The 20,210-nt window shown below is 45.0% G+C and overlaps 1 protein-coding gene across 1 annotated transcript in view; it reads left to right on the plus strand.

The window, feature by feature from the left end:
* Nucleotides 1–1,527: 1,527 nt before the first annotated feature.
* nrg3b (neuregulin 3b) overlaps nucleotides 1,528–20,210 on the plus strand; it is a 291,582-nt gene continuing 272,899 nt past the window's right edge. The window contains exon 1 of the mRNA XM_079492152.1: nucleotides 1,528–2,729. Coding sequence (XP_079348278.1) covers nucleotides 1,862–2,729 — 868 coding nt within the window. The 5' untranslated portion in view covers nucleotides 1,528–1,861. The remainder of the gene's footprint in view (nucleotides 2,730–20,210) is intronic.

Consider the following 20,210-nt stretch of genomic DNA (forward strand, 5'->3'; position numbering starts at 1 on the left):
TAGGAGAAGAGAGGAGAGAGCATTCTGATCACTATACCTCCCCTCTGTCTGTCTGTGACTGTCTGTCTGTCTGTCTGTCTGTCTGTCTGTCTGTCTGTCTGTCCGCCCCCCCCTCTCTCTCTCTGTCTCTCTCTCTCTCTCCCCCTAATACTCTCTCCCTCCCTTATCTCTCTCTCCCTCCCTTATCTCTCTCTCTCTCTCTCTCTCTCTGTCTGTCTGCAGCCTCTAAGAACAGCCGCCGCATCAGTTTTTCAGAGCAGCCCCCCCCACTCCCCTTCAGCCCCGCCCCCTCGCATCCTCTCACATCCTCTCTCTCTCTCTCTCTCTCTCTCGTTCCGCCTCGCGCTCCAGTGCGGGAATGTAGCGACGGTAACGAGTTACAGACACGCCGCTTCTCTTTCCCCCCCACCTCCACTATATTACAAATAAATCCAAATACCGTCCGGGATCTATCGCAGACTTCGCAGTGACGGACCGCAGACATGCAGACGGACAGACGGTCTAACTAGGGAGAGAGAGGCAGACAGACAGTGAGACAGACAGACAGACAGTCGGTCGGTCCGGGATATGAGGGTGGGGAACAGCTGAGAGACTGGACCGGGATCGCTTTGGATTTATTCTTCTTTACCCCCCTCATCCCGCCCTCCTCCGGCTGTTACCAGCCATCTCACATACATACATCCCAGCGGACAACATCAACATTTAATCTACACCCCCCCTCTGCTCTCCTCTCTGTGGATCCTATCCGGGTGGCTATATTTAAATCTCTCTCATTTTTTTCACCCATCACTCCCTCTCTTGGATTATATTATTCTACCGAGTGTTGTTGGACAGAAAACGCCAGAGACCAGAGACTCGATGCTCGTCGGGGCCTGAAGGAGCAGAGCTGGTGGAATCAGCCCGGGGGGCTAAGTTGAAGACACCTGCAAGAAGAAGAAGAAGGAGAAAAAGAGGTGTCGGGGGCGAAAAGGATCTTCTCTTAACTTAAGTGAATACGCAACATTTAAGAGCGTGGGGTTTGTACAAAATACGAATACAAAAAAAAGAAACATGAAGAAAACGAGAGGAGTTAAATTGTGCGGTTTGGATCACATCGAGGAGGCGAGGTGGTGCTGAACACTATACAGCGGCCAATTGGAACGGGAGACGGTGCTGCCATATACATACATAGGCTGGCTGGCATTATAACGCACATGGATTTATATATTCCTCCATCCATCCATCCACACGCGGATCAATACCTTTACTGCCTCGTGCTTTTTCTGGCGGTTTTCCCCCTTTAACCTCATGGGAGGAGTATTAAAGCATTCTGGAATTTATTCTCGCTTGGATACATAACATTACTGCGCACCCTAGCTGCCTCTCTCACCTGTCACCTGTGTGTGCGTGTGTGCGTTTGTGCGTGCGTGCGTGCTTGTGTCTATGTGCAATGCCCTCCGCCTAGAGGCGAGGAGGAGGAGAGGTTTATTTGCTTGTCTTGCAACTGTGTGCTCGGCCAGCTTTTAATTACTAGTTCGTGACCGTGGGTTTGCTGTCGAGTGTGCGTGCGTGAGTGTGTGTGTGTGCGCGCGCGTGTGTTTGAGTGAGTGCGTGCGTGCGTGTGAGCGTGCATGTGAGCTCAATGTGTTGACTGTGTGTGTGTGCATGTGTGCGCATGTAGCTATACTTAATTACACTGTAGGCTCTAGGGTGTCGCGTGGGCGTTTAGGTAAGATGCCCCGCGTTGCTTCCGTACCACGTGGCACATGGCCCGCCGTCGTCACCGGGCCTCCGGTTTGATACCACCAACACACGCGATATAACAACAGAGAATCCAGCGGGAGAGAGGAACGTTTTTTTTGTTTGTTCTTCTTCGGGGGCCATGATGAGCGAGCGTTCGGGCATAGCGCTGGCGGCCATGACGCTAGAGGAGCCCGGAAGCGAACAGTCGTCTCCCCGGGGCGGGGGCCCCGGCGGAGGAGGACCCCTGCGCTGCGGGCCCTGCGCCGTGTGGCCCCGGCAGCAGACATGGCTGTGCGCCGTGCCGCTGGTCATGGGCTTCGTGGGCCTGGGCCTCAGCCTCATGCTGCTCAAGTGGATCGTGGTGGGCTCTGTGCAGGACTACGTGCCCACCGACCTGGTGGACCCCAAGGGGAGCATCGGCCAGGACCCCATCTTCCTCTCCAAGCCCAGCACCGTGCCCAAAGGGCCCGTGGACGTTCCCGACAGCACCGCCCCCTCCTCCTCCACCACCACCACCACCGCGACGGTGTCGACCACCACCCCGCTGGCGGCCGACGGCACGGCCCCGGCGCCCAGGACCCGGCTACTGGGGCCGCCGGCCAACCACTCGGCCAATGGGAGCGCCGGCGCCAACGGAGATGGCCGCGTGCCACACCTCCACAACCACGTGGGCACGCGCGTCAGCGAGACCGCCCCCTCCTCCGGCGGTGGCGCCACGGCGGCGACAACAACGACCCGCGGCGCTCGGGTGACCCCGCCGCTGCCTCCCGCCAAGAAAGGAAGCGGCTCCGGCGGCATCGGACGCAACGGAGCCTCCAGCTCCAAGTCGGGACAGACTTCCACAACGACTGCCGTCGCATCGTCCACCACTGCCGCCGCGAAGACCACCGCCAAAGTACAGCCACCCACCTCGCCGCCGTCGCCCGCCGTCAAGCCCACCTCGCGCTGGAACCGCGGGGGCTCCGCCAAGGGCCCCGCCACGCGGCCGCACCACCGCTACCGAACACGTAAGTCCCAGTTATGTGTGCCGCCTGCGTGTGTGGATGTGCGGTTTGCTGTATACGATGTGTGTCTCAACGTTTGGCCCTGCAGGGGTCCAGAGGGACCAGTAAGGGTCTGTAACTCTGATAGTTACAGACGCTGGAACTGTAAGGGTTACAGTAAAGACTGTAAGGCAGGGGCGCCAGACTGTAACGGAGGGGGGCAGGGGGGTCATGCCCCCCCCAACACACACACACACACACACACACACACACACACACACACACACACACACACACACACACACACACACACACACACACACACAATTCAGATCTGTCCCCTTCATGATTTATACGGGTTACTGTGTGTGTGTGTGTGTGTGTGTGTGTGCGTGTGTGCGTGTGTGCATGCGTGCGTGCGTGTGCGTGTACTGCACTTCCATTGGGCTCGGTCAGCAGATACCATGGACTTCACTTATAGCTTATAGCTTATCACTTATAGCTTCACTTATCACACATTGAGCGTACAAAAAAAGAAACCAAATCCTTCATTAGCATGAAATGCTAATTTGTTTGATATGGTTCATAGTACACATTATGGACATGGTTCAGAAACATACAAATGAGCTCGAAGTGCGACGAATATGATATTCTGCACACAAGACGTTCATTATCACGGATAGATAGCAGGGAATGAACGCAGCTTCTTTCACCCTCTCATCTTTATCTTTGACTCCAGTATTAAGCCGATAATAATCTTCTACCCGAAGGACCTCTTTCTTCTCCTCTTTTGCACAAATCGTACGTCATTAGCGGTACAGAAGAGGGTTCTTACGACACTGAGCTACGGTATGGGCAGCAGTGATCGATCAGCCCGGCTGGGTTGCCTGTCTGGGAATTTTTAAGACGTGACGTGAACCGTGACCGACCACGACGTGTTGTGTTCTTATACCGCAGGGTTTCTTTTTGTGGGGTGGCAAAAACAAATAACGGCGGGGCAGCTCAGTGAGGCGGTGAGGTGGCGAAAGAGGTTGCTGCTCTCTCCTCCCCGACCCGTCCGAAAAGATCAGATAGCTGTAGAGTGAGGCCACACATCCCATTTAGATGGGATGATAGTGAGCTCACACTACTGCAGCCTCCATCTCTCACAGGGGAGAGAGAGAGAGAGAGAGAGAGAGAGGGGAGAGAAAAGAGAGAGGGACGAGGGCTTGCTAGAGGGAAAGAAAAAACCGAATATAGGCCGTGTAGCTATGGGAGACAAGAAAGGCAAAGCGGAAGAGTGTGTGGGGAGAGGAAGAAAAGAAAGACACTCTGAAAAGGAGTAGAGCTGAAGAGAGCCAGATGATGGAGAGAGAGAGGAAGAGAGGAAGAGGTGAATGCAGCCAGCATGACAAAGAGAGCAGAGGAGAGAGGAGCTTTGAAAAGGGAGCGATGGCAGATGGAGAGACACCCTGTGGGAGATGCAGAGGGTGTAAACGAGGCAACCTGGAGAATCTGGCCTATTTGGGCGTTTTGTACGGGGGCAGGTTTCCTGCTTATCCGTCACGCGATGGGACATGTTTGCGTTTGTATGCTTGTCTATGTGGTTCTTAAATCTGTGGGTCCCCCAGGGGGTCCCCAAAATGATTTTGGGAGTGTCCCCAGATTATTTTCTTAACACTAGCATGACTGTGCAACATTGTTTTCTCACTCAACAGTAAACAGACCAATACAGTATATTTCTAAAGTGACAATTTAAGGACTTTTACGAATTTTGTAATACCTCTAAAATGTAGGTTGAGAATCACTGGTCTTTATGAGCATGAGGACTGGGATTTACTGTATTTTCTAACTACCCACCCCCCCACCCCCCGGCAACTGGCATTACATAATTCAGTCAATAGGAAATGCATCGTTTGTTGGATATCTGCTTCATAAACGGATAAATAATGATTCAGCAGCGGAGCCCCCCATGCAGAATACTTCTCACAGAAGTGATGAAAACATTGATCAGAATGCTGTAATAAAAACATGACCTGAGGGCAGATTTTTTTTTACTGCAGAAGTGAATGATCAAATTGTCAATTTTTTTTGCCAGTTTTCAGCAAATGGCTCTTTGAATGTCACAAATGACTTGGGGCGATCGTTAATGACTTGAAAGCCCTTCCAGGTTCATTCCCCCTCATTCATAAATCGATGGAAACCGGTGAGAATCATGCGGTACATTTGGACAGAAGTTTCAACTTGACTTCATATTCCTCTAACTTGCTAATCATTTTGTCCAATCAGGGTTATTGATTACCTAATGGCTTGCAGAAATCTGCCGCTTTAAGCCCTAGGGCTAAACGAATATTCCTTTTTACCCTCTCTTGAATATCCCACACCTGCTTTACCCAAGGGCACATATCTTGCTACTAATCACTGGTAATGTGTTATAAAAGTAATATATATATATATATATATATATATATATACACATCTGAGCCCTATAGAGCGTTGCAGTCCCGCCCCCTTTCAGAACGACGAGGCACCATATTTGTTCAGCCTAAAAACATTGTTTATTGTCATGATTTGTCAATTTGGCTGTTGGCTTTGTCCGAGGCTTAAATGTCTATTAATTAAATACTGTTTTGAAACGCCTATGGGGAATTATTTCCTGGCGCCCTCGTCGTTCTGAAAGGGGGCGGGACTGCGACGCTCTATCAGACGTGTAACTCTGAGCAGAGACGAAGAGTTCTTATAATTGTCTTCCCCCCCCCACAGAGATGATGTCACTGACTGAGAGGGTACATACATTATCTGAGTCTGAGTTATGGAGGACCTTGAAATTAAAACTTTTAAGAACCACTGCCTTTTGGAATGAATGTGCATTTAAATCCTACAAAAAGAGAATTCCACATTGAAAGGGCCAAGAAATACAGTCATTCTCTCCTTCTATTCATGCACTAATCTGTGGTCAAAAGCTTCCCAGACTGCATTGCATCTGAATGCTTCCAGCTCAAACTCAAACATGAGCCAAGGTGACGCATTCATTCCATTGTCTCTGCTGTCGGGTGAAAACCTTGTATGTAAATCAATTTCAATTTAATGTAATGATGCCAAGGTGAGACATAACTTCCATTGTCGCTATGCTTTGACTTATATGCTCCATATCTCCAGTATCATTTGGAATAGAGTAGAAGAAGAAAACAGAAACTTTAGTTCAGTGGTCTTCAACACGGGGTCCGAGACCCCTAGGGGGTCCTCAGAGTTGCTACAGGGAGGCCGCCACATCTTTCTGTGATGGGATTTTTTTTTTTACATGTACCACTTGAACCCTAGCATCGCTATTCTGAGGAGAACTAAAAAAAGAACAAAAATAGCAGCTGTACAAGCTCACAACGTCTCGCAACGCTATCTATCTATCTATCTAATCTATTTTTTGTACACGTAGAGGGAAAAAAGAGCAGACCAAGTACAACGTGAAAGGTCATACGTCAAGTTTACAAAGTATTGACGGGGATATCCTTCACAATAATAAATGTACATGTTCTAGACATTCTAATGATCACAAAAATATATATATTACAGGCATTTTACTTACTTTTTTCAGGGTTAAAGGTCAAAGGTTAAATGTTAAAAAGTCCAGACATTTTGAAGTTGTGTGAATTTCTGCCTCTGTGGGGGGGTATTTATATGCAAATAGCAAATATCACCAATGGCATTGCAAGACTAAACAATGAACATCAATGATGATATTTAGGTGAAAAAAGAACAGGAAGAAAAATGAAATGAATGAAAATTAATTAATTAAAATATAAATGGTTGTAATGTATAGCAACGGTGTGTCTTGCAGGGTTAAGGTACATGAATCCAACACAACACTGATAGTGCTATCAAACAAGTCTATATGAACGTTGAAGACCACTGCTTTAGTTCATAAACCTGGTTATTTTAACATGATTTTGTGCTTATACTTTTTCTTTGGACTTGACATGACTGACGGAGCAAGGGAATCGTACTGTAATGTTTAACAGGCGAGTATTAAACACAGATTTTACCCCGAAGATCTGGTGTGGTGAACGAACACTAGGAAGTCCAACGAGTGTTATATTTATGCATTATTGATGCATGCACAGGTCGACTTCAGTTCTGAATTTTGACATTTAGGTGAATGGCAGGCAAGTATTTGATGATAATCACAGAATATTAAGTGATTTCTGACCAAAATTATGTCCACTGTTTTGCTGCACTCCAGTACAATGTGCATGCGTGGGATAATTCCCTTGTCTGCCAAAGTAAATGAATCAAATAGAGTACTCATGGTGAAGTTGTACATGATTGTGGTGTGAAGGGGATCAAACAAAGTGTGTATGGTGCTAAAGCAAAATCTTATTTCGGTGACTATCGTAGAACCTCTGTTTAAATTGACATGTTATGCGAACTTAATCAGTATAAGCGTTGCTTTTTTCAGAGGGGAATAGACAAAAAAGACATTGCCAGTTGAATATCTATTTGCAACCCTAGACACAGCCAGATGAAGGCTTTTTCCTCCAGACATAGCTTTACCCAACCCAACCGAGATGCCTTTATTTATGAACATTCTAAATATGTCCTATGGTTTCAGTTTCCAAAGGATGAAGACTCTTCAGCGGAAATCATTATTTTTCAAGAAACACGATCGAGGGCTATGCTTATTACGCTGAGAGCACATGCATGCTGCACATTATTCCTTGAAGTGTATTTTTAATCACTGACTAGTCACTGATTATGCGTGTAGTGTTATTTATCTGTGACAATGAAGCTCAGCGGTTGGTTTGTTTCTCTCAGACATGAACAGAATTTGATTGAACTCTGCATAATTATCCTCAAGTTCTAGTATCATGGTTGACACGAATAATTGGAACGCAGATATTTCTGTGTTTATCATGTGTGAAAACCAACACAGCCACATAGACAACCTTCTAGTTTGTGGCTGGAACGCCATATTTGTTTATCGTTTAGAACCAAGGATTCCATATTGTTGATCAGTGCTATAGTCTGTATTGTTTTTTATGACGTTGTTGCAATGGCATTGTAACATTCACGCAGGTCTGTCCTTGAGGCTAGGCGTTAAAATATTGATGTATTCTGTAAACAGGAAATTACTTTTAGTCAGATAAGTCTTATGTTGCCGGCAGGGTTTGTGCTCCAGTGTATACGTATACCCTCAGAGGACGAGCTTGTCAGAGGAAGAAGAAGACATCTTAGATCTGCTCATATTATCTCTATAGACAACTCAGGCACACTGCCGATTAGAATGAATGGAGATGCAGTCATTTAAAAAAAGAAATAAAGATAAACGGTTGGAAGTTGCCATGCGCCAGTTGTTCTCAAGGTAGTGGTCCTGGAGGAGGTGCATTTATTTAGCATCCAAATCATTTATAGCATTGTATCCCTATGTCATACTTTGGCTTTTGATTTATTAATAGCACTTATTTTCAACGTAAGTTAGATTTTTTATATTTGGAAAAATCTATTTTGATAATATTTTGAGAGGAAACAAATTGCAATAGGGATCCACGGCCAACAACATATCAATTTGGCGGTCCTTGACCCACTATCATATAATATTAAGCAACAGCAGGTAAATACGCGTTCACTCGATGAAACAATGTGCAATGCGCGAGTTCAGCTGCAATAAGCTTGTTTTGTAAGAGAGCCTATGTGCGTGCTGCATTCATGGAGTCAACAGGCCTCTAGGTGGCGCAGTGTTCTAGTCAAACAGGACTGCATGTGGGGGGGAAACGGAACTTGTTCCTGTTGTCCCCACACGACGGTCAGGATCTATAAATGAAACCTTCTGTGTCCTGGAGGGAAGACATTAGTGGCTCTGTAATATGTCACCCAGAATCTTTGCTCTCTCCCTCACCGCCCCATGGTTAATGTCTCCTCTGTTTATGTCATTATCTCCCTCCCTCCATTTTCTCCAACCTCTCTTTTTTTGTATTGCACTTTCTTCTTTGTCTTTTTGTCTTCTCCGACTCCCACACGGCTCCCACAAGTTGTACGCGATCAAAAATAGCACCCCTGCTGTCACTGCGAAATTGGGTGGAGGCAACACAATAGTTCAATAGTTTATCAAAAGAGTTCCTTGATAAAGGGGTTGATGTGAATTCGCTCTGGAACTTTACACATTTGAGTATAGTGTTCGCTCATAACAGAACAGTCAACTGTCACTTGTTATCCTTGCTGTGGAATTCAGATGAAACGAGGACCACAGCGGGGACTTGTCATTGGAGATTCCTCTACTGTATATTCTAGATGAATCTCTGACGACAAGTCCTGCTGCTCCCCGTGTTGGAAACCCAGTAGGCGACTGACAGTGAGTCGTGGAAGAAGTACTCAGATTTACTTAAGTAAAAGCCACATTATAAGAATATAAAAAAGTCCTGTATTCAAAACATTTCTTCAGTAATGGTACAACAGTATTGAAATCAAACTACTTATTTTCTATCAATTACACACCCCATGAAGCCTTGAATTCATGGAAGATCTATTTTTGTTTGATAAATGTTTGTTTTTGTCGCATTCCTAAGGCAATAACTTCATGACCGGTGAGCAGAGTCTCTGCTATAGGAGACTCGAAGGGTCTCCTATTGACCGATGACCCAGTCATCAAATTATTGACTTAGGAATGCAAAGAAATCTCTGATTTCATGGGTTGTGTAACTGATAGACAATTATGTGGGTGAGTCTGGGAGTTCGAATCCACCGCGGTGCATCCGGCTTTGGCGAGTAAGTAAGTAAGTAAGTAGCCTTGCCGAGCCATGAGGCCCATAGGGCAGGAGCCTATCTCCTGTTTCTGTAGCGTGAGGCAGCTTGATGTACAAGTACACCCCCTGGACATGATATACAAGTACACCCCCCTGGACATGATATACAAATACACCCCCCTGGACATGACGCTAGTATGTCGCAGTGACTTACCCCCAATCCAACCCTTGACCCGTGTCAAGCAGGGAGGCACTGGGTCTTTGATATGACCCGGCTGGGGATTGAACCCCGACCTCCCAGTCTCAGGGCGGACACTCTAACCACAAGGCCACTGAGCTGGCCACTCGCTTTGGCGAGTGTCTATACTGTACAAACACAATTGGGCCTTGTTCGGGGGAGGGTGATAATTGTCACTACACGTACTCCAACGGGCGTGGGGCGGAGTCTATCAGCAAGTAGTGTTGGAATGGGAGGAGTGGGACGGAGGCTCTACTTCCTCCCGGTGGGGGCTCCTCACTGGCAGGTGAGCCACTAGGGCACAACAGCGACGACTATTGGCGCAGTGACTACATTGGGAAGAAAAGGGGATGAAAAAGTACCAATGAAGATCACAGCTTCTAGATCAGCTATTTTTGATTAGCTGGAATACAGTATTAAATAGTTATCAAGTGTAAAGTATTGGGACATGTAAATACTCAAGTATAGTAAAAGTAAAGTACCTCAAAATTGTACTAGGCCATTATTTTGGGGAAAGCTTTTGCCGAAAATAGAATCGACAAGCTCAATCGACAAGCTGCACGCTTGTCAGCTGATTCCGCTCAACCATACAGGGTTAAAGTGGTTTTACAAGCACTTGAGTAAATACTTGGTTACTTTGAGTGACTTGTGAGTGGAGGCTATTGAGATGGGGTTGGCTGGAGATTTCCCTCTGTGAGGCATGGGGGTGTGAGGGGCGGTGGTGGAATGTAACTAAGTACATATATTTGAGTACTGTACTTCAGTACAATTCTGAGTTAGTTGTACTTTACTTGAGTATTTGAGTATTGTTTATACTTTTACTACCACTACATCTCAGAAGGAAATATTGTACTTTTTACTCCACAACACTTTAGTTACTACTTATTATTACAAAACACACCAACCATTTGAAAAATGGCAAAGTAACTAGATACAAGCTCACAATGTGCAGGCTTGTAGATCAGCTATTTTCAAGATAATAAACCATTTTCACCTCATACTTTAACTTTTGGTGCTTTAAGTATATTTTGATGCCTGCACTTTTGAATACCGGACTTTTCCTTGTAAGAGAGTATTTCTACATTGCAGTATTGATACTTTTACTTAAGTGAAAATATGAGTACTTTTCCCACCACTGGTGAGCGGCTTCATAGCGATCCTCCTCGCTGACGCATCGTTGTTATTCTTCACACACGTTACAGTGGTCGTAAAAGGCAGCCAGTGTCCTGCCAAGGCAGATTTAGATTTTTCCGCCCCCAGGAAACCACATACTGTAAAGATCACACACACGAGGGCTGTTCTTTCCGATGTCATGTTATTTCATCACACAGCGTTTGACTCCCTGGGTTATAGTTTTGGTTTATTAGTCAGTGTGGATCCTGGCACAGCACAATGTACACCACTAGGGGCAGCAGAGCATGTAAGTAGCCTTGCCGAGCCATGAGGCCCATAGGGCAGGAGCCTATCTCCTGTTTCTGTAGCGTGTTTCTGCAGCTTGATGTACAAGTACACCCCCTGGACATGACGCTAGTATGTCGCAGGGACTTACCCCCAATCCAACCCTTGATGCTGAGTGTCAAGCAGGGAGGCATTGGGTCCCATTTTTACAGTCTTTGGTATGACCCGGCCGGGGATTGAACCCCGACCTCCCAGTCTCAGGGCGGACACTCTAACCACAAGGCCACTGAGCTGGTAGCAGAGCATGTATGAGGGAACAATCAGTTTGGGGTGCAACAGCTAGGGCCACCCCTTACCCCTAAACTTATTTGCCTTTTTCTTTTGTTTTTACTATTTTGAAAAACATTTTAAAATAGTTCAACTAGCCGATTGTGAGCTTGTAGATCGGACATTTTAACTATTTTAACTACCGCCAAGATTTCCTTTTGCCGCCTTAACGACTCCAAACGCCCACCTTGCCGAGATCGCCTTTTCAGCCACCTAACGTAATCTTCAAAAGCAATGCATTGGAGAGGCTAGAGCCCCTCAAATAGGACAATGAACGTACAGCATATGCTATATAAGCTCTTCAGACTGCCCGAAGCACTAACTCCACCATCAGAGATAAGAAGAGAGCCAGAGAGAGTTCATGTAGGGAACAGTGTTGGTTCTCCATGAGTGACAGCACAGGGAAGGATTGAAATTCAGAGGGAATTGATCCCCGTGGCCTTTTCCATAGCTGGTGTCTTGCTCTGTCCAGTGGAGCCCACGCGATCAATACTGACGTAGGAGGTGGAAGATGGAGGGGTTGGGGGCAGATCTCTGGGCAGTGGGAGATATCAAGACCAAAGCACATTTTATCCGGGTGAAGATTGTCAAAAATCCTGTAGGAAAAATGTGAAATGCACCGTACGTGTTGTGCTGTATGCATACTGCGTATCTCCTGAAACGCTGGTTTCTACTCCCTCTGGTCTATATCATCAGAGTCTTGAGCTCTGCAGTGGCGTTTTCCCCGCTGTCCTGTCGCATCGTGTCTAAAGCTGGTGCGCCTCCTACTAGCTCCGCTGTAGCGCTGCACTGTGTCTAAGTAGGTGGTGCACCTCTTTCCCCATCTAAAGCTGTGCCTTGGCTTAGCACCCGCAGTGTCAGTTTGCCCGTCTCTGGTTTCGGGGCGCCTGGCGCAGTTCCCACCCAGCCAGACCTTCTGAAAACCTGCGGAAGGGCCCCGTAGAGGGGAAGAGAGCCGCCTCTTGAGGTCATCTCCCATGTCAGATTTCCATCCACTCCGTCGAGGAAGTGGCTGGCAGTGTCAATGGCTTTGTCATCTGTGTTAAATGCCATAATATGCAATATTCATACTGTACGTATGGATAGTAAACTGCACAGTGGGCTGTAGGCACACAATCGCATGCACACACGCACACAGTATAGTAGCCTTTGACCTCTGTGTGTCAGTGAATCTCTGAATGAGTGGGTTAATGGGTGAATGTGAGGTGCTTAGAGTGGTCAGAAGACAAAAATCTCACCCATGTGAAGTGAGGGGGCGCTCTTGTCATCGTACATCATCATTACGTAACATGTCGATTTGCTCAGAGACACATGACGTAAATTCTCCATTCATTGACTATTAAAACGTCCATCTACATGGTGTCAGACAGTATACTACAATAGACACAACTAAAACATCCATCTATTTATACATGGTGTCAGTACTGTTATAGACAGGACAGAGAACCTTGTTGTTCAATACAATCTAATAATCCCATTTATCTCATAGAAATAATTTAATATAAACCTTCACACATCCAATTTTGTAGCAGAAAATACAAGATAGTCTCCTTTGAGGTCAACACGATGAATCTTACAACAAATGTGTTTTCCGATCCGTGATGCCAATGATAACTAATAATGATAATATTATTCTGAAGAGATTCATTTTACAAATTGCTTTACAAAGACATGGCTTAGCAAAATGGCCGTGGATAAAAAGGAGTAGCCTATGTAAACATTGTTGTAAGAAGTAAAATAAATGAGAACATAACGAATGACACGAGGCTAAACGTGGGCAAAAATCTAATCCACCATACGCGCTGAAATACTATAAGAGCGTGTCCGCTGTGGCAATAATGCAATAGATATGTGATTGAGTGTATCTCATGCTTTTACGTGACATCTGAAACCCCCGCTATAAGCCAGGGGACCCATAGCTCAATGGAGGTAAATTCTGCCCTAAGTAGCGATGGCCAAGGAGGACATCTTAGTCCTTCCCTCATGTCACTGTGTGATTTATGTGGACAAAATGTCCACTGGGAGTGGCTGAGTGGAGGATGTGTGTGAGTGTGTGTGTGTGTGTGTGTGTGTGTGTGTGTGTGTGTGTGTGTGTGTGTGTGTGTGTGTGTGTGTGTGTGTGTGTGTGTGTGTGTGTGTGTGTGTCGTGGGGAGTGGCGTGGGCTGAAATATTAATGTATGGGAAAGCAAACATGTGGAACATGTGTGTCAGGAAGTGTGAATAATTGATGAAGCCCGCATGCCTTTTAAAAAGTACTCAAGATGTCCCATGTTCAGGTTCTAATGCCAGGAACACGGTGTTGTTTTTGTTTTTTGTTTTTTTTTGCTTCACCGCAAACCCCCGTCCCATCATCACAAACAAATGTGTCTTGCACACAGAGCACAACAACAGTAGTGCGGGGAGTGGCGCCATTAGGTCGTCCCCAAACACCAACCTGTAAGATTGCTACGTAGTACGTAGTATAGAACAGGAATTTATGAGCCATGACCACCATTTGATGAGATTTAGCCTCTAGGTCTAGGACCCAAAACTGTAGAATATTTTGTTGTTGAATATTCCATACTGTGTTGATGTTGGTACCATTAGGAGAGATAACATGCAAACGATGATCAAAATAACAATTCGTCTACATTCTCTAATTGTGTAGACTTTTTAAGTAATTAAGTATTGCAGATGTTTAACAATAATGTAACTCGTGAGAGCGTAAAATGATTGTTTCATTTTACACTCGATGGAACGGAAGCAGGGCGGAGGCGTCACATCCACTTTATCCTACATTTTTAGAGCTTCCGTGCTCCAGACTGTATGGCGGAAGCATTTCACAGGAGGAGGTCTGGCTCGCGAGACTAGGAGAGTATATTTATACTCCAGTCAGAGTGAGGGGGCCGCATATTTTAATGTTAAATTAATATATTTGAGTAAACATGGCTTTAACCCATTTTGGGCGGGAACCCCTTTTGGTGTTAGCATTATGTTATGCTTTAGCTATTGAAAAATAGCAGATCTACAAGCTACAAGCGCTACGAGCGCTACGAGCTTGTAGGTCTGCTATTTTTGAAAAATCGAAGAACGACTGATATAGAAACAGAACTTTTTCAGAAAACTGTCAGGATGTAGAAGACATTTTTAGAATCTGATCTCAGGTCAAAATGGGATAAGGGCCTAGGGCCCCCTGGAAGTCAATGGCACCATGGGTAACCAGCCACATTGTCCATAATCCGGCCATGCATAAACGGACGCAGCATGCACAATTCAATTACATTTTCATTCTAGTGCCAAAATCACAAGTTGTCTCGGAGCACTTTACATGTAGAGCAGAAACTCGACGGTTCCCCTTGAGCAAACATTTGGCGACGGTAGCGAGGAAGAAACACCTCTTCAACGGAAGAAATCCCAAGCAACTCTGGGTGGGCTGCCATCTGCCTCAAACATGTTGGGTGAGAGAGAGAGAGAGAGAGTTTGATAGTTGATACATTATGTATGTAAAAACACATTTTATTTGCTGCCAATTGTTCTTGTGAAGCACTTATGTAGTAATAGAAGTGTAGTGAAATTAAAAATACGTTTTTCACACTTTTAGACCATATCTGTGGTCATCATATGGCCATACCTAACAATGGATGCCAAAACAATGGGAACATTTTCATTTTTGTGTATTTTTATATCAAAAGTCCATAAAAAATAACATTATTTTTAATTACTTCCTTTGAACCCTGGTCTTGGAATGACCTACAGACCAGACTCAAACTGGCTGCTGTGATTCCCCTAGTGAGCTTTAAAAGGATTGCCATGGGCACACTTCCCATACACTGCTCCTGCTTTGACGTATAGCAAATGTCTGCTTGCTTTTTAGTCTACTAAGCAATGCTTAGTTTTTATTTATTAGTCCTTATTGGTCACGTTACTAAACGTTCTTGTTCTCCCTTTGAGCTTCTTAGTAGTGGGTACTGTATTTATGAGCATTGTATGTCTGTCCTGTTTTTTGTTGTGTATTTTTTTGTTACTGGCAGAGCTGTGTCACTTATTTTGCCTCTTGTCTTGGCCAGTTCACACTTGTAAAAGAGACTTCAGTCTCAATGTGGTTTTTACTGGTTAAATAAAGGTTAAATAAAAAAATGAACGAAAACGTGCTGTGTGATGACGTGCATCGGCTGCATGCATATTAATGAATCTTGATTAAATTCACCTTTTTGATTCCCATTACTGCGTCATCCTCCAAACACAGGTGGTTTTGATTACAGAACTAATCCGTTTTAATCTCATTCAAGATGACATCCAGAGTCCAGACAGTGTATTTCTTGTTTTAAACTTAATCATCACGCTAAGACATGCATTTCCGGTTGTCCAGAACCAGAGTCCGGACTCAGGACCTGATCACCCTTATATCTCCCATATATGGATCGGGCCTGTTCTGACATCAAAACGCGGGCACCGCTCTAGTAATGTATAATAAAAGAAAACACCCGCCAACTTTTGTCAAAGCTTAGTTTAGCACAGTCAAGTCAGACGAACATAAACTCTTTGACTTCCAGTTGTTGGACGTCAAATTATGGGAAATACGTTTCTTCTGGCATGTGACACCAACCAATCATACCATTTAAGTTTAGTATACATATGTTAAACACTTAATTTGTTCTGCTTAATGCGACTTCACCACTGAACACATTTGTTCACGAACTGCACACGTACAGTAGTAACGGCTAAAGATTGGACCAGGGCCGCACTTTTACTCTGTCATTTATCTCCTCATGCACACAGTCATAAAGTTAATAGTTATTCAGCTCTCCAAAATTGAAAAAGTGGTGCAGCTCACCCAAGGAAAAAAAGAAGACAAATGAAGGGAAAGAATTGCATGGGGCCATTTGTCTTTCTGTGAGACTCATCATCTTTTCTTTAGTCCAAACATTGTTGTTAAGATGGATTCTGTGACAGAGTTATGAGTGCAGTAAGAGAGAGCTTGAGCAACAGGTTCCTTTTTGGAGCTAATGGGCTATATGCACACACGCCATTTTGGAAAGAACTTATTGGGCCCCTTCCCTACTTCCTTCACAGGTGTTACCGATGATGCTAATGAAAGGCTCTGTTCCATTCTGGTCAAACAGAGTGCTGGTAGTATGCGTGTGTCCTTGAGTGGGTTCCAAATGGCCCTGTAGGCCTACGGGTGGGTGTGTAACTCTGAGAGTGTACAAAATATCTAATTTGTACACTCTCAGAGTTATCCTTGAAATTAAAAAGTTTGAGAACCAAGTTTGAGTTATTCTGTGTGCATATATATAGCCCATATGGATGATGTCTTTGGTTTGATATTAGTTAGTATGCCACACAACAAGAGGGCAGCATGTGATGGGTCATGTTATTACACAACAGGTCTGTAGTACAGTATCTGTATTTTGGCGGTGGACGTAGAAAGTGCAGTAACGAAAGTAGGAGAGAGGAAGTCATAATAACAACAAGGTTATCGTTGGGACACAGCTGATTAAATATAACTTTGAAGTTGGTAGGCAAGCACCCTATAGGGCTGTGTGAACACTGCCAGGATGAGGAGTCTGTGGAGCATGCTAATATGAACTGTAGTCAAACCAAAGAGAAAGAAAGAGTATGGTGGAAGAGCTGATGAAGATAATTAGTGCAGCAGAGAATAATAATGAGGCACAGTGTTTAGATTTATAAACAAAACTGGTTTATGGGATAGACTGTAAACAAGATACTGAGATTAACAGAAGGGGGCGGTAATGCAACTATTTGGATGCCAACTGCCATAAAACCCCACCAGATTTTGGAGTTAACTCTCCAGTCCAGTCGGTGGCGGTATACACCGTATCTACCATAAGGTGTAACCTGCCATAAAACTCAAAGAAGAAGAAGAAACCCCACCAGAAGAAGAAGATCTGTGTTTTGGTTTTGGACCATGGGAGATATTCACAAATTGGTTTAGGGCCTACAGTATACCAGTTGTTCTCAAACATTTTCATTTTCAAAGACACCTTCAATAATGCTGTGCAGCAATCACAGCCTTCACAGGTGGACCTAATTAGTGATTGACTGAGCAGGAGAGATGTTTGGTGCTTGGTGCCAGATGGTTGTTTTGATGTCAATTAATCCTGCTATTGGAACAGAAGAAGGGTTTTACAAACAAGGAATTTGAGGACAGCAGTGTATTTCAGTTTTTGTGTCTGCATGCAAATGGAGTCTTCAGTGCAGCTCCATCCTCGCCTCTTCGGGAAACCTCTGTGAGTACTCTTTTATATATGCTAAACAATGCTAGCTACATGTCATGAAAAGCCAGACATCAAAACATTGATTTGAATATGGAATATTTTCCCACTATAAACCCCCATAACTCTCAGAGTGTACAAATGAAACAAATGTTCCATTTGTATACTCGAGGAACACACTCTCTCGTACACTCAGCGTTACAGGCCTTGTCATAGCGTTATAAAGGATAGAGAGCGGACAGCCCCGCCCCCTGCTATATTCATTTCAATGGAAGTAGCTCAGTGGCGTTTTGAAGCTCCCTGAAGAACGCTCTACTTCCAAAATGCGGAAGTGCTCAATGTTAAACCCCAGCTGCACGGGGTTTACTCGTGCTAAATGCACGGGCCCGCCTGCAGTCCCAGCTCTGACCAGTAGGGCCGCCTGGGCCGAAGCTTCAACGCTGGCCAGCCATTCTTGGGGCTCACTTGGGCCTTATAAGGGTCCATTTGGAACCCCCTCAATGAACTCTGAGGGTTCCTAGACCCCACTTTGAGAACCACTAACATACAGTACAGACATGTGAAACAAAACAATAGGTTAGATCAGGGGTTCTCAACCCGTGGGTCGCGACCCCTCGGGGGGTCGCCAAATTATTTTAGGGGGTCCCCAAATTATTTTCAATTTTCACGATTTTTCAAAAATAGCAGACCTACAAGCTCGTAGCGCGCCACTCGGTGGCGCGCTATGAGCTTGTAGATCTGCTATTTTTCAATAGCTAAATTATAACAATGCTTAAAACACCAAAAGGGGTTCCCGCCCAAAATGGTTTAAGGTTATTGTAGCAGTCAATTTATATTGGGGGTCGGGAGGGGGCGGGGCGGGGGTCCCCGGCCAAAAACGTTGAGAACCCCTGGGTTAGATCAGTGTCTCCCAAACTGTGGTGCGTGCACCCTGTGTGGTGCGTGCACCCTGTGTGGTGCGTGCACCCTGTGTGGTGCGCGAACGCCTTCTAGGGGGTGTGCAACATGAAAAGGCTAATGGTGGTTCTATGGTTTTATTTTAAATATATTAACATATGAATGCCAATATATGGCAAGTATATGCAGAATATAGCCTATGTTGCATATGCCATATTCAGGTTCATATATGTGCATAAATAGGATATGTCTCTATATAGCTTGTGCAATTTATATTTCCATGTGGGGGGGGGGGCGTCAGCTAGGTCGGGAGGTAACAGGGGGTGCATGGCCAAAAAAGGTTTGGGAACCGCTGGGTTATATTGTAAATATAGGTCATAGGTCAAGACAGAAGCAGTGTCGCCACGTCTGCTTACTGTGAGCGACTTTGGGCATGTTTTCCTGTAAAGTCACTTATGTATATCAATGGTAAAATCCATAATCTTTTCAAATAGCTGATAATGTGTGTGGGCGCCACTACTACACACGCATTGTGAAATCCATGATCTCGACCGCGGTCGAAAAATGATCAATATTAATGGTGGTTGCGTTTTTTGCCTTCATTCATTCATTCATTCATTCATTCATTCGGGCGGGGCCGCAGTGGCTCAGGGATAGAGTGGCTGCTAGAGAGGGGGGGGTGAGAACCGCAGGGTTCCCAGCCAATTCGACCCCCCCCCCCCCCCCTTGAGCAAGACGCTGAACCCCTAATTGCTCCCAAAGTCCCAATGTGCAGGTTGGTGCCTTGCATAGTTTCCCCCGCCATTGGTGTATGAATGTGTGTGTGAATGGGTGAATTAATGTAAAGCGCTTTGGATAAAAGCACTACTGTATATATATGCACTCTTTACCATTGATTAATTCTATGGATTTTGATAGTTAACCGTTAATCACTGTTAAGAAATTATTGAATTAAACTTACCAGTTAACAATTTATCAAATTCTGCGGTTCTATCATTGGGCGGTTTTCTGCATGTGAATGTACTAATGTCTGCGATGAATTAATCGATAATTCCCATTCATTCATTCAGTCTTCATTCAATCATTCATTCATACATACAGTATGCAGGGTGGGTGACAGTATTACATGTGACTGTGGTGCAGTAGAGGACATTACAGTCCTTCATATGTGATCAGCGCCTGCATGTTAGAGGCTCATATTGAATTATGGGCCCTCAGGGGCCCTTTGGATCCGGTGCAAATGGCCACTGCATTAGGACTGCTGCCTGGTAGTGGTGTCAGTGGACAGTTTGAGGCTGGTTCTGGCACGTTCATAATCATCAATCAAGTGATTATTAGGAGTCTGTAGATGCACATTTACGTTCAAGGTACTTGAGGTGATGATTGTTATGACTACAATTCTTTGTCCCGTTTTTATTTTTTTATTTTTTTTAAACCTGACCGGAGAGTTCTCGGCAGCCCTGCCTTAATGAATATAATAGAGTAGCCCTGCCCTTAGCAAGGGGGAATTCACCTTTGCCTGCAGCAGTGGATGTTTGGTTTTGGTTTTGCATGTTAACTGATTATCCTCTAGGCTGGATTGATTGATTGATTGATTGATTGATTTAGAAAACCACTGCCAGTAGCATCTGGTCACATGATATATTTGAGAGGTCAGAGTGTGTGTGTGTCACAATGCTATGTCCTAAATCGCACTAGATACTGAAGATAGATACT

The sequence above is a fragment of the Electrona antarctica genome (genome assembly GCF_951216825.1).
Source record: "Electrona antarctica genome assembly, chromosome: 22".
NCBI classification, from domain to species: domain Eukaryota; kingdom Metazoa; phylum Chordata; class Actinopteri; order Myctophiformes; family Myctophidae; genus Electrona; species Electrona antarctica.